Here is a 23,585-nt window from a genome sequence, read left to right as displayed (position 1 = left end):
GCCGGCATCTGAGAACCTCAACTTCCACACAGCCCCAGCAAGGATCGCAGACAACCTTATCCGCCGAGACCCCACCCCCTTCCTTCTATTGAAAGCCCCAGTCATCCTGAGAAAGCCCCAGAGCACTGGCTTGGCCTTTTCTAACTTTATTGCTCGCGAGGAACCGGAAGAGGGGGGAGGGCGCGGGCGCGGCAGTTCACGAGCCGTCCCTCTCCCTCGGGGCTGGCCGGCCGGGTCCTGCCCTCGGGGAGGGGTTCTGGGGGGCGCGCCTGGGACCCCCCCAGCCCACCACGAACACACGCACACACACTCACACGGACTAATAAATACGCCCGGGCGGCGCGGCCGCCCAGCCGCCCCTGTCCGTCGGGGCCTGAAGGGCCGCGCGTCCCCTCCTGGTAAAGGGTGACGACGGCCCCTACTGGCCACGCGCGGCATCTGGGAGGGTCCGGTCCTCCGGAGCGCAGGCCCGAAGCAGCGACCGGGCGCGACGGGGAGAAAAGCTGCGGTCTGGACGGACCGGGAGGGGCGAAGACGTCTGGGCCCTCGCGGCCTCAGCTCAGCACACAGAATTCGTGCCGGCTCAGCTGCCGGCTCAGCTTGCGGCGCCGCTGCTCCAGGCCGCGCTCCAGGCGCTCGTCCTCCTCCAGGGCGCTGGGAGGCAACGGGTTCAAGTCAGCCCCAGCGTCGGGCCCCACAGGCAGGCCGCCCCCGGGGTCCAGACCGAGCACGCCTCCGAGAGCCCCCCTGGAGCCTCCCAGCGCATCCCGACCCCACTCACGTCCGCTCCTTCTGGTCCAGGTTCCGGACCAGCTCGTCGCGCTGGTTCACCAGCGACACCAGCTCCTCCAGCAGGAGCTGCTCCCGGTGCTGCTGCGCGGCCGTTTTCAGCCAGTCTGAGGGCAGAGGAGGCTGCGGGTCAGGAGGCGCCAGCCCCTGCCCCGTCCTGGTCCCTGGCCTCCGGGCCCCATCTCCCACCTTCAATGGCCAACATGGCCCGTAGCTCCCGGCTCAGCAGCTCGAACCTCCGCTCCAAGTCCTGCTCTTCGATGCTGGGGGGTGGGGTGCCAGGTCAGGGAGAGAGGAATGGCAGGGAGCGCCCAGGGTTCTGACCGCTCCCTGGCACCACCCCCCCGCCCCACCTTACCGCCAGTTCCCATAGATGGCTGGACCGAGGTCAGAGCTATACCCTAGTCCCGGCTTGGAATCATCTCTTCTGTTTTTGTTTTTTGGATGGCATGTGGGATCTTAGTTCCCTCAACAGGGATCAAACCCCGGCCCGCTGCAGTGGAAGCACGGAGTCCTAACCACTGGACCGCTAGGGAAGTCCCTCTTTTGTTTCAACTGTTCCCCAACTGCTGGGTGTTTATATTGTCTCCTCCCCTCATCTCACCCCCTTTTTAACAAATAAGAAACAACCCAGAAGGATTATTTAGATGGATATTATTCATAAACAGCAAGTATTAGACTAAAATTATTCTGAAAAATGACCCAAGATGCAAAAAGGTGGCAAAACCACCTCTACCATGCAGGACTATAAAGGCAATGAAGCCCGAGAATTGCTTCTGACCCCACTCAGGAAATCAGCTCAGCTGTCTCTAAGGCTCAGTGTTCCTTACTGTAAAGGAACAGGGTCAAATTGGGGCACTCAGCACTGACCTGCCACATTTTTCTTTGGGCCTCGATTTTCTCATTCATAAAAATAGTACCAATTTAAGAAGTATACACTTTATACAGGAAATTAGGGGAAAAAATAAGATGGTTGAGCAATTTCTTAAAAAAAAAAATTCAGAGAAAGAAGAAAGCAGTGAACAGTTCTAATTAAAGTAGTTAAGATTCCATGTGCTCTGCCAGCCCTGGGTGGGCAGGGGTGGGGCCTGGACAGGGAAGGACCAGCACTCACAGCAGCTGCAGCTGGTCCTGCCTCCGGATGAGAGCGTTCTTCTTGTTGACCAGTGTGAACCACTCCTGGATCAGTACCTCCTCCTGCAGCCTGTTGGCACCTGAATCGGGCCAGGGCAGTCACCAGGCCTGCCACTGACCCCTGTGTCAGCAGCAGGGAGGCTGGGGGCGGGGGGATGGTGTCTGCTCCCTGTGGCATCTCAGAAACCTGAGCTGTGTGCCTCCAGCACGCTGCTTCCCGGCTGGGGGCCTCAGGGTGCCCGGCTGTAAATGGGGACGATGACCCCAGCCGTCTCCTCCCACTCCTCCCAGGGTCAGAAAGAGCTGCAGGGTGGGGTAGACGTGGTGGCACGTGCTGGGGTGTGGACTCCAGATGCCCGCCCCACCTGATTCCATGAGGCTCCTCAGCTGCGTCTCCACCTCGGCCGCCCGCCCATCTATCTGCCTCTGTTCCTGCTCCAGGGCCTGTAGCTCTGCGCACACATACTGACTTGTGTCCTGGAACCGTTGCTGGGGTGGAAAGCGGGGGCAAGGGACAGGGTGGGCTGAGCCCAGGCCCTGCCTAGGAAGCCCACCCACCGCTCCTCCCCCCTCAGCCCTCCTTACCAGCCCGGCCTCCTCCGCTGGGCTTGGGGGTAGCTCCTCCGATGGGGGAGTCCCACCTGTGGATAGATACCAGGCTAAGGCACCCCCAACTGACACCTGTCCCCAGAAGGTCCCCAGCTCAGGATCTGTGAGCAGCCTGAGTTCAGCTGAGTCGCCACCCCTTCAAAACTACTCACCAGGGGCCTGCTGTGGGGCAGGGCTGGGGTCAGGGCTCACGACTTCCTGTGGAGGAGGAGGCCAGTAAGGGCTTGGAGGGGCTCCCCAACAGCCCACCCTGGGGCCAGCCGGAGCCCCACTCACACAGGGGAGGGGGGACCGCAGTTCCAGGCCCTGCAGCTTCGCGGTCCTGCATGCACAGAACTCCACCCGCATCCCTTCTGGGGAAGCGCCTCCTAGAGCAAAGGCCTTCACCGCCCCTGGCCCTGTGGTCCTGGGCCAGTCCCCTCCCGCTGGCTGAGCCTCGCAGTCCTCGTTCCTGGGGCCTCACAGGGCTTTCGTGAGTCAGGGGTGAAAGGCTGTGAGGGGCCCAGCTGGGGTCTCTCCTTCCGCCTTCTGCCCCCTCCCCCACAAAGCTCCCTCAGGCCACCTCAGACTGTCACCTAGCTAGCATCTCCATCATGGCCAGGGCCCCACACAGTGACACTGAGCTGAGCTGATGTGGCCACCAGTACCTCCATCTCCTGGCCGAACGGGGCACCCTCCCACCTTCTCAGCCCCCACAACTAGAGAATGCTGTGCTCGCCGAACAACACTTGGAACAGAACAGGCAGCTGGACCTACCAATTTCAGCCCGGAAGGGCAGCGCTGGCCCCTCACGTGCCCCGCCCCTGGCAACTTGCTGGCACTGTCAGCCCTGGGGGCCCCCAAGTTTCAGCTCAGCTGATAGCCAGGCCCCCTTGATGGCTCCTGCTCTGGCCACCTTTCCAGGTCACAAGGTGGGGAGAAAGTGTTGAGCCACCCGCCTGTCCACCCCACCCTGCAACTCTGAGAGGCAGCCCGGGACGTCCCCTGCTCAGGGGCCCTCCTCTCTGGCCTGGGTAGGTGGCGGCCTCTTCACCAGCCGCCCCCCATGCCCTGCCTGCTGACTTTACCCTCAAGCCACAACTGAAGGCTCTCCCTAAACCTTTGCCCCCGATGGTGTCACTCTCTTCACACCCCCTCTCAGCCCCCAGCCTCGTCGCCACGGCCTGGTGGCAGCTCCAGCCTCAACTCCTACTGCCCCAAGCCCCACCCAGATGCCACCGTCCGGCCCCAGTGGTGGACTTTCGCTTCCCCAAATTGTTTCCTCAGCCTGGAGCGGCCTCTGTCTTGGGCAGCTGGACGCCAACTCGACCTTCCTGACCCAGCTCAGCCCCACCTCCTCCAGGGGCCCCTTCACAGGGCTTTCTTCCTCCCTCCCTAATTTTCAGGCCTCCTGAAGCCTCCCCGACTCCCACCCTAGCCCCCAGGGCCTCTCCCGTCACAGCTGTTGGTTACCCCTGTCTCCCTAAGCAGCAGCAGCCCCTGCAGACAGGTTGGGGTGCAGAGAATGCACTCAGGGCGCACCGGTTAACAGTAATGGCTGATATGCATTAAGCATCTATTTGTGTGTTGGGTGCTGTATGTGCATCGACTCATTTAGTTTTCCCAAGAACACTGTGAGGCGGGGAAGGTTACCATCCCCACTTTACAGATGAGGAAACAGAGGGTCAGACATGACACTCAAACAGGGCCCAGTCCAGGCCTAGGGCTGTCTAATCCAAAAGTTTGTTCCCAAGCTTGGCCACCAATTTGCTGTTTGCCTCTGGCCCAGTCACACCCACTGGGCCTGTGTCCTTGTATGTAAAGGACATACAAGCCCCTGGGGGTTGCAGGGCTCCAGAAAGACATCTGGGGAAAAACACAACCCCCCCTTTTTAAAAAAAATTTTTTAATAGAGTACACTCAGGTTGGGGTACTCCTCTTTTTCGTTGTTTGCTTGTTTGTTTGTCTGTTTGTTTGTTTTGGCTGCACCGTGTGGCATGTGGGATCTTAGTTCCCCGATCAGGGATCGAACCCGGGCCCCCTGCAGTGGAAGTGCGGATTCTTAACCACTGGACTGCCAGGGAAGTCCCTCACAGTTCCCCTCTTTTGACAACACCCTGCAGGAGTACCTCAATGCCACTTTGCAAAAAACTTTCATGTCTTTACTTCTCACCCTCAGGAAAAGAGCACAGAGAGATTAAGTGGCTTGTCCAAGGTCACACAGCCAGTTCATAGTGCTGGGCCCAGTAGAGGGCGCCATTTTAGAGTTCAGTGTCAGAACCGGGGTTCACACCAGTATCAACTCCTTTATCTTTTCAGATCCCTGAGCCTCAACATTCTCACTTGCAAAATGGGGTAACTGTTCCTTCCCAGAAGGAGCAGTTGCTGAGGCGTTGAGGGGGCAGACCAGGCATAAAGCAAGTGCTCAACCAATAGGGCAGGCGGATGCAGGAGAGTGGAGAAACCCCAACCTCAGCAGCAACTAAGCTTACTCATGGCAGCCTTGATGGGAATTCCAACGCTTCCTCATGTCTGACCCAAATTCCCCTTTCTACACCCTCATGTGTGGCCCCTCCTCCAGGAAGCCTTGCTGGGCCACATCAGAGGCACCCTGCCTCCTCACGGCATTGCTTCAGCTCTGCCCCAGCTTCAAGGTGCCTGACTTCATCCCATCCAGGACTCTGGGAGCTCGCAAAGCCAGGGGCAGGCCCTACCTCCTCCTACTGTATGCTTGGGGGATGGGGGATGGGAGTGGCCAATGAGGAAGCATCCCCTCCAGCCCCATGGGTCATACATCTCCTGTGGGACACAGGTTGGAGGGGGGCCTGGCTTGGAAGGACCAGACGCTGGGACTTGGGCCCAGAAAGATGGAGCCTCCTGTTTTAAGATATAAAGAGCCATTGAGACACGTTAAGGCGGCTTTGGCCAGAGGCCAACACAGGCCAGGATAGCACAGTTCCTATGGGTGCCGCTGATGCCCTTCCTGTTTCTCATTCATAGGCTCAATGGTGCACCTCCGACCCTGCACTCAGTGGTCCTGCTCTCCAGGCCAGCCTCATCACCGCCTGCGGACCTTCAGGGAGGTGACTGGCAGTTCCCTAAATGAGACCTGAGCTTTCCTGCTGCCACATTTTTACTTGTGAGGTCCCACCTCTTGAGAACCAGCCCTCCGATTCTTCACCTGGGAAAAGCTGCCCATCTTATCAGCCTGGCTCAAGTGGCTGCTTCTTCCAAAAAGCCTCTCCCAGTTAATTCCCTCTTTTCCTTAGAACTTAGGGGTCATCCCTGGGCAGCTGAAGGCTTGAAGCAGCCTGACAGAGCTGCCCCTGCTGTCCAGGACGGTGCTGCTGGAACGCCCATGGCTGGGACCTCAGTGGCTGTGAGTCCTTGAGCAAATCCCTGCCCTCTCTGGAACCATCTCCTCTTTAGTGTATTGACCATGAGACACCCTGGGAGGCTGACCTGAGACCTGCAAGGGATGGGGGAACATGGGCACCCAGCAGAGTCTCCCATCTCCAACTTTCCATTATCAGAGAAGAGAAGAAACTGGTTTCCAGTGTCTGGAGTTAAGGACCCAAGTCAGAGTATCTTGGGATTGGGAGGCCCTGGAGAGCTCCCTTGAGTATAGAAACCCAGTTCCCAGCTTACAGGAAAGTGGTGGCTGCCGGTAGACCCCGCACCACCAGCAGGGAAAGAAACGCCCCAACCCACTTTACAGTCCATAAAGAGCGCTGACTACACAGAGCCTTCTGGGAACTTCCTGCTACAGCCTGATTCCACTAACTGGTTGCCGAGTGTTAAAAAGCACTAGCCTGCATCCCAAGGCTGGCAGCAAAAGCCAGCGGCAGGACTTCCCTGGTGGCGCAGTGGTTAAGAATCCGCCTGTCAACATAGGGCACACAGGTTCGAGCCCAGGTCCGGGAAGATCCCACATGCGGCGTAGCAACTAAGCCCGTGCGTCACAACTACTGAGCTTGCGCTCTAGAGCCCGCGGACCGTAACTATTGAAGCCCGTGCTCCTCAGCAAGAGAAGCCACCGCAATGAGAAGCCCGCGCACTGTTCCCACGCGCAGCAACAAAGACCCAACGCAGCCAAAAATAATAAATAGATAAATATATTAAAAAAAAAAAAAAAAAAAAAAGCGGCGCCGGGCCGCCGGCCTGGGCACTGGCGCCCCCGCTGAGGAGTTGGCGGAGCTACCTCGTCCTCGAGAGGGACTTCCGCAGCACCAGTGCCTCAAATCAGACGCATTACCGCATCTCGCAGAGGCCGACCGCCCTAGAGCCACCGCCTCCCGCCCCGCGCCAGCCCTGCCCTTGGGGCCCCTCAAGACCCGCCCCTGCTCTGCCCTGCTCCCCCGACCCCCGCGCCGCTGGAGGGCACTCACCGCCGCCGCTCCGGCAGCTCCCGCGTCCGGGTCGTCCCCCGAGAAGGAGCTGCTGTTCCGCAGCCGCGAGCGTCTCTTCTTCAGCAGGTCAGCGTCGCGCACGTGGGAGAAGGAGCCGTGCGCTCGGGGCGGGGGCACGGGCCCAGCCTCCGCGTTGACCGACGGCCGCCGCAGCCTTACGCCGCCCGCGGCGCCCGGCGCCTCCATCCCGTTCACCAGCCCCTCTGTCGGGGGCACGGACGCCCGGGCTTCGGGGCCGTCGGCCGGGGCCTCCGCGGAGCGCGCCTCCTGGACGGCCTCGGCCCCGCGGTCCTTGGAGGCCGCCTCGGGGGCCGTCCCGTCCGCGCGGGTCGCGGCCTCCTGGGGCTCCTGGGACGCCTCGGCCCGGTGCTCGCGCAGTCGCTGCGCCAGGCCGCTGGCGTCCAGTTCGTCGGGCGGGCTCGACTGGGCGCTGGCCACGCGGTACGTGCCGGCGCCGCCACCGCCCTCCAGCTGCACCAGCTGCAGCTCCTGCCCCGTGCAGAAGGCGCGGATCTGGCACAGGTACGTCATGACGATGAGCTTGTCGGGCACCGACAGCAGCACCATGTCCGCCGGCTCCAGAAGCCGCGACACGCCCAGGGCCGCGAAGCCATCAAAGGCCTAGGGACGGTATGTTCGTTCGGGTCAGCTGCGGCGAGTCAGCCAGCGACGCTGCCGCCCCGCCCCAGAACGACGAGGGGGTCCCTGCAACTGGCACGCCTGGGTTTGCCAACAAGCCTTCACCTTCCTATTGGGGGAAATCTAGCAACATGGCCCGCCCCTGTGTTACCCAGCAACTGCACACCAAATGGGGTGGTTTTGGGAAAAACCATCTGGTGGAAATATGCTTAAAAAAAACAAAGCTAAACTCAGGAAAACGAAAAATATAAAGACCAAAAGGGTACTAAGTGGCAGAACTTCCAAAAGCCACAGCTGGGGCCATGAAGCCCACAGATTCCTCTCCTACACACTGGCGGACAAGGAACCCAAATCTTAGCTTAGGCCTGGCTCTGGATCCTCCTTCCCTCCAGGCACCACTCCCACCCTGTCTCACCTGCTTGTTGTTCTGTTTGATGTTGAGTGGGTCCAGGGAGGCAAAGTCGCTGCAGAGAGAGCGCTGATCAGAGGCTGGATTCACACCACCCTCCCCTCCTGGCAGCCTCCTCCATTCATTCCCACTCCCTCTGGCAGCTCACATCTTGTTCGGGTAGAATCGGTGCAGGATGGCACAGAAGGCCAAGCCGTTGCGCCAGGATGTTGTGAAGTTGGTGATGCGGACGCCACGGTAGCCGGCGGTGACTTCCTGGCACCACTCCAGCAGGGACTGACTGAAGCTGACCGGGGCGGGTAGTGCCTGGGGACACAGGGATGGGCTTAGAGAATGTGGACGTGGGACTTGTGCCCTCTGCCCCTTGGGCACAAAACAGCTCCGGCTCTGGGTTTGCAGGAGTCACCACGGACCACTGGCCAGGGCCTTAGGGTCAGGCAAAAGGGTTTCCAGCTCCAGTGTTATCTACCATGGTCACCTAAAAGGTCAGTGGTCCCCAGGCAATATCAGAGGTCACCAGCAGCCACACCTCAAGGTCAGCCCAGAAAATCAGCTTTAGGGGTGTCCCGCTCCATGCAACCCAGGGAAGACAGGGCGGGGGAGCCAGGGCACCCTGAGAGAGGAGAGGGTGAGGGGCTCCTTGAAGCTGAGCCCCTGTCCCACCCCACCCCAGTCGGCCAGGTGGGTCCATGCAGAGCCGCCATTAGCTCAGCCCAGGTTAGTGGGAAGCAGCAGACTGGGCCCTCGGCGGCCCCCATCCCTACCTGGCCGCCCGGCAGCCTCCTGTCCTCTTCAGGCTCCTCTGGGGAAGAGGCCCCCGAGGGCCTGGGCACCCCAGCCCCTGCCCCACTGGCCACCTGCGCCTCCATCAGGCTGGCCTCTGGGAGGTTTCCCTCAGCTTCTTTTCCCTTCTCGGTTCCTGAGACCCCAGCCTCTGCTTCCTGGGCCTCAAAAATACCAGATTGGTTCTCTGAAGCCCCTGAAACCTCCATCTCTGCTTCCTCGGCCCCCCAAACCCAAGACATGGCCTCTGAAACCCCCGAAATCCCAGCCTCCATCTCCTGGCCCCTCAAAACTGTAGTTTCTGCCTCTGTTCCCTGGGACCCTAAAATTCCATGATTTATGACGGGGGCCCCTAAAGCCTCATATTTGAGGGTCTCCCAGAGTCCAGTCTCTGCCTTCTGGACCCCAGAAGTCTTAGCCTTTGCCTTCTCAGCCTCTAAAACTGTAGTTTCTGTCTGTTGAGTCCCCAGACCCTGAGCCTTTGCCATTCTAGCCTCTGGCCCTGAGAACTGTGAATCTTCCACCTCTGTCTCCTGGGTCCCCAATGTCTCAGTCTCTGTCCCTGGGGCCCCTGAACCCCCTACCTCTGTCTCCTGGGTCCCCAGTGTCTCAGTCTCCATCCCTGGGACCCGTGAACCCCCAGCTGCCATCTCCTGGGTCTCCAGTATCTCAGCTTCTGCTGTCTCAGTCTCGATCCCTGGGACCTCAGAACCCCCTAACTCTGTCTCCTGCATCCCTGTTATCTTAGATTTTATCTCTGAGACCCCTGAACATCCCACCTCTGTCTCCTGAGCCCCCAATATTTCAGATTCTGCTATCTCAGCTTCTATCTTCAGTACCCGTGAACCCCCAGATATCTCCTGGATGCCTAGTATCTCAATCTCTGACATCCTGGTCTTCGTCCCCAGAACTCCTGTACCCACAGCCTCTGTTTCCTGGGTCCCCAGTACCTCACACTCTGCCATCCCGGCCTCTGCCCCTGGGGCGTCTAAAACCCTTACTTCTGTTTTCTGGGTCCCTAGTTCCTCAGACTCTGCCATCTCAGCAGCCTCTGACTCCAGGACCCCTGACCTCACTGCCTCTGTCTCCTGGGTCCCCAGTATCTGCACTTCTGCTGTCTCAGTCTCTATCTCGGGGAACTCTGACCCACCCACTTCTGTCTCCCGGGTCCCCAATAACTCTGACTCTGTCACCCCAGTTTCTATTCCCAGGACCCTCAAATCCCCAGTTTCTACTTCCCAGACCCTCATATCCCTGGACATCACCCCCTGGTCAGCTGCTGGTGGAGCCCCCTGGTACTGGCTCACCTGGGGCCCGGCGCTTGCTGCTCCAGCAGAGGGGCCCTGCTCCAGGCCTGTCCCCCCAACACCAGGGGCTCCACCCCTCACCTCTGCACCCTCGCTCTCCTGGCCCGCAGCAGCCCTGGCCCCCTTGAGGTCACTGAGATGCCTGGATTGCCCTGCCGGCTCTGCTGGGGGTGGGCTCAGGATGGTGGGAGCCTCTTCCCTGGTCCTGACCCCTGTCCTCCCCTGAGAGCCCCTTGGAGGAGCCTCAGGAGTTCCCTTGAATCTTGCCTCAGATGTCACCCCTGTAGCCTCTGGTCCCTTAGTGTCCACATGTCTCACCTTTGACCTCTGCTCAGCATCCACCTGACCAACTTCTAAACTCTCTTCAGCCTCCCCAGCTCTGACCTCTGACCTCCTACTGTTCACCTCTCTGACTCCTGACCCATGTTCAGTGTCCACCCCACTAGCCTCTGGCCTGTCGCCAATGTTCCCCTCCTCAACCTTGGGTTTCTGCCCTTCCAAAGAGTTGCTGGAATCTCTGTCCTCAATGCCTGGGCCCAGCCCGGTTCCCTGGGCTGCTGTCCCTTTCTGAGGGCTTGCCCAGGCCTGGGTCTCCACAGCAGAATTCACGCCTGCTGGGGGAGCCCCTGAGGCGCTGGGGGCCTCATCTCCCCCTTGGGGGAGTGGGGGCCAGGGGGCATCAGAGCCTTTCCGGAGCCGAGGGGCCGGGCTGGGGGCCGCGTCCTGGCCTGGCTGTCTTGAGGACCTGAGGAGAGAGCAGGAGGGTGCGTTGCAGGGGCTCGTTTGGCCCCCCTCTCTCAGTGCCCCCCCACCTCTCAGATTGCTGGGACCCTGGAAAGGCAGGTTGGCAAGGGGTGTGCAACTTCTTAAGAGTAGACAGGGGAGGGGAGGCTGGGGCTGACTCCAAAGCTCACCTTGTCTCTGGTGGGGTTCCGGGGGGCCTTGGGGCCTTGGGCCCCACCTGGCCCCCTGCTACAGGAGCTGGTTCTGACCCCTGGCCCCGGCAGGCCCTGGCTGGGGGCGCAGGGGCACTCACAGGGGCTGGGCTGGTATCCTCGGCGCTAGAAGGGCTGGCAGCTGGGGGGAAGGAAGGGGGATGCTGAGGCCTGGGCCCTGTGACTGGAGGTCCAGTCCCCACCGTCCCAACCCCAGCCTGGGCCTCACCTGCCTGCCGGGGCCGAGATCGGCCCTCTTCCTCCTCCTCACAGAGTGTCTTCAGCTCCCGAGAAGTATCTGGGGGTGGGGCGTTTGGGGGCAGGGTCAGCCCAGGGAAGGGCCCTGCAGGTCTGACCCCCTCCCCCCAACTAGAATGCTGGGCCTACCTGGGAAACGCCCCAGCCTCAGGGAACTGCCCGGGCCTACGAGAAGAGACAGGCCCACAGGCGCAGAGGAAAAGAGAGACAGGACAGACGGGAAAAAAAGCCTTAACAGGCAAAAGGGAGGGACGAGGTTGGGTAGTGAGGGGTGGCGAGCCTGGACTGCAGCCCCTCTCTGCGCTTTTGGCCCAGCTGTCTCGGGGCAGGTGCATGGGCAGGCACGTACTCAGGGGTGAGGAGAGGACCAGGGGCACAGGGAGGTACTGGAAACCCATTCTGCAGGACAATCAGGGCTGCTGGGCAGGTTGGGACCACCTGGCAATAGTGCGCTCCGACCACTGGGCGTGCACAAGCTGGCCCTGCCCCAAAACAGCAAGTGGATTTTGGCCCGGGTCGTCCTCCACCCTCCCTAGGTCTTGGTGATCTCAATCCACAGCTGTGAGCCCACCTGGCTGGAGGACACGAGCCCGCGCCTCCGGGCCCCCTGGACCATTAGCCTCCTCCTCATCACTCTCAGCAAAGTCTTCCAAGTTGCCCACGTCACAAGGCTTCATGCTCATGAGGCTCGCAAGACTCTGCATGTCATCGTCCCTGGGGGTCAGAGATCAGGGGTGAGGGCTACGGTCAGAGGTTATAGACTAGGGCCCAGGAGGGCAGTTGGACACTCACGTGGCGCGGCCCTCCCGCAGCAGCACCCCAGAGAGAGTGAGGCTCAGCTCGGCCTGCACCACCTTCACCGACTTGGGCTTCAGCCGCAGCCGCAGTGGGGCTTGGGCAGGCACAGGCCCCGCATGGCGGGCCAGGTCCACCTCGGCCGTGGCCAGCACCTTCCGCTGCCCCTTGGACTCCTGGGGGCCGGAAGAAGGAGCATCAGTGCTGCCCCAGAGTCCCCGAGACCCCAGGCTCCAGCCCGCCCCAGCCACTCACATTCTCAATAACAAACGTCCACTCTTTGGCCTCGTACTGGTCCATGTGTGGGTCCTGGGAAAAGGGGGCACCGGTGAGTACAGAGGCTGCTGCGGTGGGGACAGGGCAGGGAGAAAGGCCTGTGCTGGCTCAGGAGGTGATTGTGTGGGGCCTTCACACATGTTGAGCCCTCCTGGCAGGTATGCTCCCCTGCTTCTCCTGATCCCAGCTCTCTTCATGTGGCAGCTAAATGCCACCTCCTCCAAGGAGACCTCCTGGGCCACTCACGCTGAATAGGCCCCCTGCCATGATTCTTGGTCTCACCCCTCTGTTCTTTTCTATTTGGATGGATAACGCACCAGGGGCCTCCTGTGGCTGCCCAGGGTTGCAATCACCAGCTCATTCCCATCTGTGCAGGAGGGCTAGAGACTCACCCTGTATAGGGTCACAGAGATGTCCACATTCTCAGGTACCATCCACACCACGGTGCCCCGGTATGGGTTCTGGATGCCCGGCTGCCAGCTGTGGGCCTACAATGAGCAGTCTGAGTCCTCCCCCCAATCCGAACTCTCCCCCTCACCACTTGCCCTTATCTCCAACCTTTACCCCATCTTTCTCTCCCTTCTATGGATTCTGATCTGAACCTGAACCTGACTCCACTCACCCATCAGCCCTGACCCACTTACCCCAGCCCCCCCAATTGGCCCCACCCCCAACCTGGACCCCCAGTTGACATCCTCCCTCACCTTGGAGCAGATGCGTCGGTTCCGCCGGGTCCACACTACCACCAGCTTATCCGGTTGCCTGGGAGGCGGAGCGGGGAGAGGGGGCTACTCAGTCAGGCCCACCCGGCCTTTCTATCTCCTCCAGTCTTCCTTCTGCCCACATCCCCCTCCCCCAGGACAGGGCCCAGACAGCCCCTTATCTGGGGCCACAGGGAGCAGGGTGGGGCTGCTGAGGCAGGATGAGGCCTGGGCCAGAGGGCAAAGGCCTGTGGGTCAGCAGGGAGTATGAAGAAAGTCATACAGAGAGACAGGCACACACAGAGATAGACAGAAACACAACAAGTACCCTGCAAGAAACACAGACTCAGAGACACAGAGAGACAGACTCAGAGTCACAGAGAGACAGACTCAGAGTAAAAGAAATCCATTCACTCACAAATATTTGTAGAGTGCATACTATTACCCCAGCCCAATTTGGGGGCAGAGCCAAGCAAAGGGGAGGCAAGACCCTTCTGGGGCAGGGAATGGGTCATGTGAGGAGGATCTGGAGAAGGAAGGCTCCAGGCAGAGAGGATGGCAAGTGCCAGGGTCCCAGGATGGGGGTAGGTGTAAGGTCGGGAGGGGAGGGCAGAGGTTGGGAAGTAGGCAGAGAGGCATACGGTCAGCTTGTCATTCGATACCCTCCCAGGACCTTCCATGCCCAGCCCTTTGCTTTGCAGGGCCCCCGATTCCCGCAAGGGGCACCAGGGAAGACTTCTAGAAAGTGGCATCTAAGCCGAAACAGCATATGCCAGGGCAGACTCAGAGGAGAGGCAGAGATGTGGGGAGACAGAGACAAAGCGAGAGGAGAGTGTCAGCTGCGCAGGGCCGAGTCCTAGACACGTGGCTGGGCCTGGAAGGGAGAGGGCCCCTTTGCGTTGGAGGGGCCAACTGCTGCCCAGGAGGGTGGGGATGGTTAGAGGATCATCAGGCAGATGGCAACATAAGAGCCCTCCTTGCCTGTACCCTGTCCCTTGCCAGGATGCTCAGGTTCACCCAGCTCACTGCCCCTCTGGAGGCTGAGCCAGGATAACTGGCTCTCCTGTCAGCCCCTGAGGATGCCGAGACCCAGAGAGGTTAGGGGCCAGGCAAGGGCACACAGCTGAGCCTAGAGCCCTCCAGCCTGGAACCAAGTGCCTCTCCTGGACCCCAAACTGCAGGCAATGGCTAAGGGCAGCCATGGGGACTTCCCAGAAAGGGGAAGAAGACAGTGAGAGCCTAGGGAGGGCGGGGCCTGGCTAGGCAGCCTGACTCAGGCTGGGCACGCCCTCCTGGGGAGCTGTGACCTGGGCAGAGGCAGCTTCCTAGCCAGGGCTCCAGGCGAAAAAGCCCAGGAGGCCCTGCCCACCGCCTGTGACTCAGACACGTTGACACTGCCCACACCCTCAGCCAGCTCTCCGGACCGTGCCCAGCGTCCCCCCCCCCGCCCCCCCCATCTTCACCCAGGATGCTGGGGCAAAAGGCAGAAGCTATAGGCCAGAGTTCAAGTCCCAGCCCTGTGCTGTGTTACCCCAGCCAGCCCGTCCTTCCTGGGCCTTGCTGAATGGTGTGAACCACCCTCTGGCTGGCCCAGTCAACATCAGGGATATGACAGCTGCCCAAAGGACCCCAGGCCTCCTGCTCACTCCCCTCCCTTTGGACCCCCCGGTCCCTTCCTGTGCTTTCACTTGGGAGCCTAAATTTAGCCCCGCCTGGCGGCTGAGGCCCCCACAGCTGTGCCCTAATCCAGCCAAGGGAAGCTGACACTAGCAAGCACGTATATTTAGGGTGTGACGCAGGGGCCCAGGCAGCTGCGGGTGGGGGAATGTGAACGAGATGCCCCGGGTCCTTTGGCAGTCTGGGCTGGGGGGTCCTGCACCCCCTTACCTATCTCCCCCGACCCCACCACCTTGCCTTCCCAAGGCTCTCTCCTCCACGACCCACAACCTCCTAAGTCCTCAGGCCCTTTTAAGCTGCTCCCCGCCTCCCTCCTCATCCCTCCCAGCGCTCAGTTTCCCCTTTTAAGGATATTGTGGAGACGGATCCAGCCTCCCAGCGCCCACTCTGGCTGAAGGGGCGGGTGGTTCCTCTGGTTCAACAAATAGGCAGCGGAGGAGGGGGCAGCATCCTTGTTCTGAGCTGGACTAGGGCCCTGGTGTTTGCTGTCCCAGCCCCTCCACCCGAAGACCGGCAAAACTTGCTCCCTTTTCTGATGCCACCTTGAACCATCCCTCTGGCCAAAACCAGGAGGCCTCCCTTCCCCCAGCCCTGAGTGCAGCTGAGGCAAGTGTGGGCCCAGACAGATTCTCAGGCCTGCAAGTCCTGACCTCCACTCCCCAAAGGGTGCCCACACCCTCAACTCTGGGGATGCCACAAGCTGCAATGGCACTTCTCTGTGCCTGGGTCACCAGGGCCTAAGCTGGGGTAGGCGGCCTCTTTGGCCACTGGACTGGGGGCAGGGTTCTCAGGCCCCCAAGGCCGGATGGGGTCCCAGCCAGTCTGGGGAGTCCCCCAGGCCTCCCTCCCACTCACCATTTCTTGGTGCACTCCACCACCAGCTCGTGGTAACAGGCCACGAACTGGAACTTGGCGGCCCGCTTGCCCACGCGCTGCAAGCGCTTCCACACCGAAGTCATGGCCCTGCCGCCTCCGCCGCCCGTTCCTCAGACCCGGGGCTCCCGCTGGCCCGCGATCGCTGGCCTGGCCCAGGTCCCCATGGCCTCCGGGCTCCTATCGGCGCCGCCCGCCCCGTCCGTGGGGAGGGGTCCGAGGCGCGGGACCCGGAGCCGCTCTTGCCGCCGCCGCCGCTGGGGCCCGTTAGGTGGTCTGGCTGCGTCGGCGGGGTCGTCTGGGGCGCGTCGTGTCGCTAGAGCGCTGAGCGGCGAGCGCGCCGTTTCCTGGAGCCGCACCCCCGTCGGAAGGCGGGCGGGGCTCCGGCGGGGGGCGGGGGCCGGGGCGAGAGCGCGGGGGCGGGGCGGCCCGGCTTCCGGGGCCTCGCGCGGGAGGGAGAGCGAGGGGCGAGGGGGACGCCTGGACCGCAGCGCCCGCTTGTTGCGCGCCGAGGCGGTGTGGAGGCGCGGGCCGGGTGGGGGGCGCGCGGGCCGGGGCAGGGAGCCACCAGCAACTGGTGCCGCCCTCGCGAGCGCTGCCCCGGCCGCCTCCCTTCCTGACCGCAGCCCTGGGAGGTACGTACTGGTGGCCCCATTTCACAGGCTGGGGAAAGAGAGACCCAGAAAGGAGAAGAAACGTGAAGGATCACAGTGCGCTGAGCCAGAGCCAACTGGCCTCAACACTGGGGAGAGGCAGACTCCTGCCGCCACCCACGTATTAACCAGAGCGGGAAGGAGCAGCGTCAGGGGCCAACCCGGGTGGCCCTACCTGTGGGCAGCACCCACTTGCCAGTTTCAGAACCTGACTCTTCAGCTGTCAAGTGGGAAGGTAGTCCCAACATCCCACAAGCAGATGACTTCCAACAAGCGTGTGACCTTGGGCAAAGTACTAACGCTCTGAGCCTCAGTTTTTACCTCAGTGAAATAGGGATAATTATAGTTCCATCTTTTACAACATCATTGAGAATGAAACCTTGGAAAGCATTTAGTGTAGAGCCTGGCTGATTTTGCCGGTCTTATTAAACGAAATCCGTTATCATGGACGGGAAAGAGTGCGTGTTTACTCTCCCTCCCCTGGGATGCCTGCCCCCGGGGCGTTAACCGCTCTGTTCACACCTAGATTAGAGCCCTTATCGCCAGCCCGCCCGGCTGCCTGCTTGGTAATGAGCCGCTGCAGGTGTCAGGCGCAGAGTTACGAGAACTGCCATAGAGCAGCACATCAGCCTCTTCCGTCTGCCAGTGTGAACGCTCTGCTAGGTTTGTGAATGGACAGAAGCCTGGTCCTTGATAAATACTCGGTTTGAACAGGACGTCTGATCTGCCAGGAGTGTCAGCTGAGTTGTGTCCAGGAGGCATGGGGATGAGCAGCCGGTAAGCCTAAGTGCGCAACTTTGAGGTCCTCTCCTCTTCTCTTCGTTTCAGGAAGCTGTGGGGTATCGTGTGTGTGTGTGTGGAAGCCTTAGCACCCACCATTCGCAAATGTTCAGGCTTCTTTGGGGGAGGGGAGGGAACCTGACACCGGGTTTAGCTCCTAGACCCAGCATCGCGGTTCTCCGTTTCCTCTGTAAGAGAAAGCCTTTTACATACAACCCTGAAGGTCCCAGGTGCTGTTGAGGGGAAGCCAGGCACAGAATGCGGGTGTCGGCGCCGCTGGGAGTCGCATGCATCCAAGCCCAGAGGCTTGCCCCCATCTCCCCTCCGGGGCTTGTCTGGCCTCTGGGGAGGCCTGGAGCACTACGACTTCACCCCCCTTCTGCCTCTGCAACCCTTTCCTCCCGCCCATAGGTCACTCACTCGTCCCAGGCCCTTCCAGGAGGCGCCCTCCCCTCTCTCGCCTAGGGCCCCTCGGCCCGGCCCGCCAGCCCGGGCCCACCCATTTCCTGTGCCGCCCCAACCCCGCCCCCACTCGGGGTGGAAAGTTTCTCTCTTCGAGAAGGGCGGCTCCTTCTCTTTCCTTCCCGGCCGGCCAGGAAAGCCCAAAGCGAGTGGGGAGGGGGGTTGAGCTCCAGTCCTCCGGCCAGAGAGGAGAAGTGACTCGCCCGCACTCACACAACCAACCGCGGGACCAAGCTGAGGCAGCTTGGAACGATCGGCAGATCTGCGACTCTGCCCGGGGAGCGAGGGTTCGCACCCTGCCACCGCCGAGCCTCTTCCAACTCGGGGTCTCGGGCACCACCTGCTGGCGGAGCGCGGGGCAGCACTTGCCAGAATCACCGCTTATCTTCCCGCCCCTGAGCCAGGCAGTGAGAACACAACAATGCTGAGACAGTTATTTATTTATCTATGCGCCCAGGAGGCTGGCCCCTAAACTTAAATATCCAGCGCGGAGCCTTGGCCCTCCCAGCCGTGGGTGGTGCAGGAATGGGTCCTGGAGAGCCCTTGTCTAGGGCCATGGAACCCAGGGTCCAGAGGTGGGATGCCCCTGAGCCAGCAGCTGCCAATAGCAGCAAAAGGTGAAGAGATAGGAGCCAGGCACTCATCCCAATCACAGAGATGCCAAGGGGAGTGCTAGATGCTTTGGACCCCACCGCCAGACTGAAGGTCGGCCAAGCTGGAGTACACACATGTGGGAGAAGTGGAGGTCCGGTGCCATGGGCAGAGGCTGTAGCCCAGGTACCTGCCCCAGTGCCAGCTAACCCAAAACAGGAGAGAGAGGGTAGGCAGTTTTGCCCCCAAGGGGCCCAGGTCTTGCCCTCCTCCTGTGAGGTGAGGTGGTATGGGGGAAAGCAGGCACTATAGTCTGAATACTTGCTGAGGGGTGAGTTTCTGAGTCTTTTGCATGGGTGCATGCCCCCCACGACCCTAGCTCTTCAGAGGCTGATGTGGAAGGCATCCTGCAGCCACTGGTCTCGGGCATTGTGCGTCTGGGGCACAGTGAGGGGTGGCGGGTCTGGGGGCAGGCTAGCATCAGGAGGCTCGTCATCATCAGATAGGCCAGCATCAGGTGGGTAGGAACTGTCCGAGTGCAGGGAGGATGACAGGTCCTGGCACAGGCTCAAGTCTTGGCACAGGTGCTTATAGTCCTGGATCGACTCATACAGGCCCCACAGCTGGCACAGCAGGGACATGTCCAGCTGCCGCAGGCCCACCTGCAAAAGACTGAGAGTGGGCTGGGGTTGGGGTCGAAGCCACCGCCCTAGCCAATCTTCCCAGGCACAGGTTTTTGTGGACATCAGATGCCATCTACAAGCTTTGAATCTTTAGGCAAGTCACTGACCCCTATCTGCAAGATGGGGACATTTATCTAGCAGAATAGAATGAAATAACACTAGTAAGGCATTTAAAAATACATGGTAATTATTACCATAAACGGTAACTATAATTATTGTTACCATATCCCCTCTGACCCAACTGGCTTCTGCCGATCCTCTAGACCCAGATAGCACGTTGCCTTATGTGCTCCGCCCCGCCCCAGGACCCTCAAGCTCGGCGGCAGCCCCCATCACCCCGCAACGCCCAGCTGACCGAGGCAGGGCTACTCACCATCTCCTTGCGCAGCGCCGCTAGCGCCGAGTCGAGGTTAACAGGGCGACGCGGGCCGGGGGGACCCGCGGCAGTTCCCGCGTTGGCGGCGCCGGCGGCGTTACGGGGCCCGTCCGGTACGCGGGCGGCCCGGCTCAGCTCATCGTGGATGCGGCTGCGCTGGCTGTAGACGCGCTCCAGCTCCCTCCACGAGCCCCCGCTCGCGTTGAGAAGACCGCTGAGGCCGCGCGGTAACGGCGGGAGACCGGTCAGGGCGCAGCCCGCGCCGCCTGGCGCCTCGGCCGAAGGCAGCCCATTCATGGCCGGACCGGTAGAGGAGGATGCCGCCTCCTTCCCTCCAACGCTCCGCCCGGGCCGCCGCCCGCAGGCCCCCGCACCCCGCGAGCCGAGCCCAGCCGCCGCCCGCAGGGAGTGCTTTGTTCCTACCCGGTTCCTCCGACTCCGCCCCCTGCCCACCCCTCCGTGTGGGCAGGGCCTCTCTTAAAAGGGCAACGGCTGTATGTGACCACGTTGCCCCAGGTCGCAGAGAGCAGAGAACAGGCAGTTGACCACCAATAGAAGGGGAGCAGGAAAAAGGGGTGAGGGAAGAGGGCAAAAGCGGAGCGTGCGGTTCTTTCTCGGTTCTCCACCCCCACACACAACACTTTATTTATTCTGCCTTATTATATATAACTCGCAAGGATCTAAAAGGGGGGGGGGTGGTCAGGAGACTGAGGGTAAGTCCATAATTGATCCTAATTGACTGACACCCTGTCAGTATCTGAGTACCTGGTCTGGGCCTGAGGTGGGATAGGATGATGGTGTCGGGATGCTCGGGGGAAGGAGGGGAAGCTACCAAGGGGACTGGAACCCCAAATCTCACTCAAGGGTGGGGAATGAGCACTGGATGGCTGAGGAGGTTGCAGGGTTCCTTTAGAGATCCACGCCTCCTGTTTCTGCTTTTGAGGAGGCTGTGGCCTCCTCATCAGAATAAAATTATCACATAGTCCTCTCCCGCCTCATCCTTTGAGTGGGGAAACTGAGCAGAAACAAGCCCAACTCATCTCTCAGGACATCAAGGAGACCAGACTGTGATAGCATGAGAGGCCAAAAGTAGGAAAAAGACGAGCAGAGTTGGGGCTTACATGCACACTCAGAACCAAGAAAAGAACAAATCACACAAGAGGAACAGCTGTTTTTCTACAGGGATTTTCTCAGGAGGGGTTCTTTAGTGTTGCAGCTGCTGCAGGCTGCGCAGAGCTTCAGCACAAGCCCGGATAAGGCTACACAGCTGGATGCTAGTCTCCAGGGAGGTGCTAGAGCCCAGCTCAGCTGAGGCCCAGGTCAGTTTCTGCAGGAGAGCCTCTTGTGTGCAGGCCACGACATCTGCATTTGGAGGCACAGCAGGAGGGGGCGGCCCCTGGACTGCCTTGAGCCCTGCTGCAGCTCCCTCACAGTGCTCTGGACGGGGTACTGGGGGCTGAGGGGCAGGCCGAGAGCCCAAGGTGGGCTCCGAAGCAGAGGCGAGCTGGTGCTCCCGAGCTTGGGAGAGGGCAGCCTGGGCATTCAGAACTAAAAGAGGAAAAAGCCGGTGGAATGGTCAGGATACCTGGCTCACCTCAGCCCTGAGCCACTTCCCTACTCTTTACTGTTCTGCTCTCTCTTTAGTTGAGATGTTTCCCCTGCCCCAGTATAAGGCAACTTATCCATTTTCTTCTTTGTATCAGAGTTATTTATGCCCTTGCTTCATCTCTCTCATCAGAACTATGACTAATAAGCTCAGACTCTCCATGATCTCTGGCACACGGTAGGTGCTTAGTGCTCTTACTGAATGAATGGTCCTTTCTAGAGCTGAAAGGAGAAAGCAACTCACCCCCGCCTCACCCACAAATACCACTGTCACCTCCCACCTACTGTTCCTGACCCTCTTTCACCACACTTCTTCACCAAGCACACTCGACCCCTCACCCGGATTATCTTTATCCACGTCTGAGTCGAGCTCCTGGCAAGCCACGCAGTAGATTTTCCGCTGTTTGTCTTGGAGGAGGATCGTCTAGGAGCCAGAAAGCACACGGGGCAGGGGTGAGACGCCGGGCGATGGGGTCCAGAGGGGAGCGCTGGGGAAGGGCCGTGTGGCCTGGTCCGCGGCCCCATCCTGGATCCCACGTCCCGAGTCTCTCCTCACCCCGCAGTCCGCGCACGTCTCGCCCAGCATGCGGTAACCACGCAGCAGGTAGTCGCCCATGAGCCGGGAGATGCGATCCTGCCGCTCCCGCCGCGCTTGCAGCACCTTCGTCTCCGCTTCGGTCGGGGGCTCCCAGGAAAAGTCGTCGACTTCTGGGGGAAGAGAGGCACAAGGGGCCGGGGGGTCTTGCCGAAGCAGGCTGCATCCCGCAACCCGCAACCCGCAGCCACAAACCCCCGCAGCCCAAGTCCTCACCAGAGCCGTTCAGGGCCATGTTGCCGTTGTCGCCGCTAGACTCACCGGAAGTGACGCACAAGCAGCGCGCCTTCCGCTTGGCTCCGCCCCTCCAGTGGGGCCGAGGATGAGGGCGGAAATGACGCTCTGTGTGCTCCGACGTCGCGATGCCCAGAGTGGGGCGTGTCTGCCGCAGACTAGACCCTGTCCCATTGGTGCGCCCCTCGGTGGGAGCCTGTGGACAAAAACTTTCGACTGGCCGGGCCTCAGGAGGGGCGTCTCCGTGATAATGCCGCCCAAAGTCGCAGGACCCGGAAGTGGCTGCGCAGAGTCGCTCTTTCTGCCCGCCGCGGAGGGAGGAGACCAGTTGGCTTGAGAAATCTTCGCTGGCCTCCGCCTCCCCTGGAGTATCCCTTTCCGCACTGGCAGGACCCGGGGCAGGCGGGGCAGTGGCAACATCACAACACCCTTGATAATAACAAACGGCCCCTTACGCGTGCGTGGAGCCTCCTCGGGCCTCAGTGCTTCTCACTTCAACTGGCAAGGCAGGCCAGGCGGCGATCGTTCTCGCTGCCTTTCAGCTTATATCAAGACCCCTCCCCTTATGCACGTTCGGTGTTCCAGTCTGCCCACCCCCTATCTTCCACACCCAAAGGCCTGGGACTGATGCAAAGTCAGCCCCTAAGAAGACATTTTGTTTTGGTGAAGTTTGAACCCTCGAAAAGCCAGGTGACCGCGGGGTGGGGGTGGAAATCGCTGTGCTGGGCATGCGCAGTTTCGGTTCCAGCCGCAACTGAGTGATACATGCTGGAGGGTGGGGATGAGGGGTTTATTACACATGCTTGTGACCGTTATGCTCTTCTTGAGTGGGTTGCTGTTAAAATTACTAGTGCTCCCTGACCATTGGCCTTGGTGGGTTTTCTTTTTTTTCTCTCTGCTCTTTTTCCATACACCTCCTCTCCCTTAGTAGGTTGGAAGAAGCCAGGTGGAGCAGGCAGCAGTCCCCAGATGTGCAGCCTGCAGTGCCTCTAGGCAGTACACCAGGGCAGTGGAGAAGGAGCTAGGACTTAGACTCCCGTAATCTCATCGGCAATCTCCTTCTCTGACTCGCAGCACATGCTTTCAGTTTTACCTGAAGATTTACCTGAAGAGTACCCTCCTCCTGGTCCCATCTTCCTCCTACATAGACTCCCTGGAACTTACTTACATTTTCCGACCCTTCCTGCCTCCTGCTTCCTTGGAGAGCCCTGTGCCCCACGTCACTCTGTCCATCTACCAGCAGCCTCTTGGGCAGCAGTGTACCTGACTCAGGGCCTGACGCCAGGTCAGTTCTGCCAAACTGACTATAGGGACTCTTGGACTCTAGCCTATATGCACAGACCCTCCAGGTCCTTACTATCTTCAGCTCCCAGCACGCCCCACCCCCCACCGAATTCCTCAATGCACCCTTCTGTGTCATCATAATGGCCAATATCCACTCAGCAGCTTATCCTGTCTGACACCAACTAAGATCCTTACACTCATCCTCCCATTTACTCCCTTTCATTTATTCCTCGCTTATCCTGTCTGACACCAACTAAGATCCTTACACTCATCCTCCCATTTACTCCCTTTCATTTATTCCTCATGACAACTACTCTCTTCTGGGTGGGGTTGGGGAGTGGAAAGGTAGCGCCTCACGGTCCAGGTCTGCCCCATTGTAACAACCAATGACTCATCCTGACGTGCAGCAACAAAGACCCAATGCAGCCAAAAAAAAAAAAAAAAAAAAGAGAGACTCATCCTGGGAGTACAGAAGTTTCCACCTCCTTTCAGGCAGCATTTACAGAGATGCACACACATATTAAACATGAATAGAGGGAAATTCACTACTGCTATGGACAAAAAAATAGATGAATCATTAGAACTTTGCTGGCTCACTTGGGAGAGGAGGGGCAGGGCATGTCATACTTGGTAAGGAAGAATGGCAACAGCTGGGTCATCTTACAGCTCAGCCCTTTCTACAGGCTATCATGCGAATCTTATATCTGTTCTGAGATGACAGTAAAAGGTCTCAGTTTTTTCCCCCTAAT

At 60.1% G+C, this 23,585-nt stretch overlaps 3 protein-coding genes across 14 annotated transcripts; all 3 read right to left on the bottom strand.

Annotated features, from left to right (window-relative positions):
* Positions 1–130: 130 nt before the first annotated feature.
* On the bottom strand, positions 131–15,954 carry EHBP1L1 (EH domain binding protein 1 like 1). 12 transcript variants are annotated; one of them, XM_059931990.1, is made up of 21 exons: positions 15,556–15,953; positions 13,027–13,084; positions 12,715–12,810; positions 12,302–12,355; positions 12,044–12,222; positions 11,823–11,965; positions 11,381–11,416; positions 11,223–11,291; positions 10,973–11,135; positions 10,059–10,803; positions 8,733–8,915; positions 8,117–8,274; positions 7,975–8,023; positions 6,900–7,541; positions 2,685–2,730; positions 2,509–2,564; positions 2,289–2,412; positions 1,904–2,003; positions 979–1,052; positions 782–896; positions 131–654 (listed from the first exon to the last, which is right to left on the bottom strand). In XM_059931990.1, exons 1-21 carry the CDS (start codon positions 15,657–15,659, stop codon positions 555–557), a joined length of 3,294 nt encoding a protein of 1,097 aa, XP_059787973.1. In that variant the 5' UTR covers positions 15,660–15,953; the 3' UTR covers positions 131–554. The 12 variants fall into 12 exon arrangements, with proteins under 12 accessions (XP_059787973.1, XP_059787974.1, XP_059787976.1 ...); XM_059931991.1 differs by having other exon boundaries at positions 8,733–8,909; XM_059931993.1 differs by having other exon boundaries at positions 10,539–10,803; positions 15,556–15,952.
* Positions 15,955–17,890: 1,936 nt separating this feature from the next.
* On the bottom strand, positions 17,891–20,200 carry FAM89B (family with sequence similarity 89 member B). Its single transcript, XM_059931987.1, has 2 exons — positions 19,116–20,200; positions 17,891–18,721 (listed from the first exon to the last, which is right to left on the bottom strand). Exons 1-2 carry the CDS (start codon positions 19,413–19,415, stop codon positions 18,443–18,445), a joined length of 579 nt encoding a protein of 192 aa, XP_059787970.1. The 5' UTR covers positions 19,416–20,200; the 3' UTR covers positions 17,891–18,442.
* Positions 20,201–20,287: 87 nt separating this feature from the next.
* ZNRD2 (zinc ribbon domain containing 2) lies at positions 20,288–21,600 on the bottom strand. The gene is made up of 4 exons (XM_059931986.1): positions 21,535–21,600; positions 21,280–21,431; positions 21,063–21,147; positions 20,288–20,666 (listed from the first exon to the last, which is right to left on the bottom strand). The coding sequence occupies exons 1-4, from the start codon at positions 21,551–21,553 to the stop codon at positions 20,323–20,325; spliced, it is 600 nt and encodes a 199-aa protein (XP_059787969.1). The 5' UTR covers positions 21,554–21,600; the 3' UTR covers positions 20,288–20,322.
* Between the last annotated feature and the right edge of the window lie 1,985 nt (positions 21,601–23,585).

Source organism: Balaenoptera ricei, chromosome 8, assembly GCF_028023285.1.
Source record: "Balaenoptera ricei isolate mBalRic1 chromosome 8, mBalRic1.hap2, whole genome shotgun sequence".
NCBI classification, from domain to species: domain Eukaryota; kingdom Metazoa; phylum Chordata; class Mammalia; order Artiodactyla; family Balaenopteridae; genus Balaenoptera; species Balaenoptera ricei.
Note: the sequence above shows the minus strand (reverse complement) of the source record. Positions and strands in the feature narration are given on the sequence as shown.

What these genes read in the sequence shown, in the direction of transcription:
- FAM89B (XM_059931987.1), bottom strand. Translation starts at nt 19,415, where the DNA reads ATGAATGGGCTGCCTTCGGCCGAGGCGCCAGGCGGCGCGGGCTGCGCC. An exon ending in CGGCGCTGCGCAAGGAGATG is followed by an intron (nt 18,722 to 19,115) that starts GTGAGTAGCCCT and finishes AGTCTTTTGCAG; the next exon opens with GTGGGCCTGCGGCAGCTGGA.
- ZNRD2 (XM_059931986.1), bottom strand. An exon ending in AGACGTGCGCGGACTGCGGG is followed by an intron (nt 21,148 to 21,279) that starts GTGAGGAGAGAC and finishes TCTGGCTCCTAG; the next exon opens with ACGATCCTCCTCCAAGACAA. An exon ending in CGTGGATAAAGATAATCCGG is followed by an intron (nt 20,667 to 21,062) that starts GTGAGGGGTCGA and finishes TTCCTCTTTTAG; the next exon opens with TTCTGAATGCCCAGGCTGCC.
- EHBP1L1 (XM_059931988.1), bottom strand. Translation starts at nt 15,659, where the DNA reads ATGACTTCGGTGTGGAAGCGCTTGCAGCGCGTGGGCAAGCGGGCCGCC. An exon ending in GAGGCTGGGGCGTTTCCCAG is followed by an intron (nt 11,292 to 11,380) that starts GTAGGCCCAGCA and finishes CCCCACCCCCAG; the next exon opens with ATACTTCTCGGGAGCTGAAG. An exon ending in GAGCTGCCGGAGCGGCGGCG is followed by an intron (nt 2,731 to 6,899) that starts GTGAGTGCCCTC and finishes CCTCCTCCACAG; the next exon opens with GAAGTCGTGAGCCCTGACCC.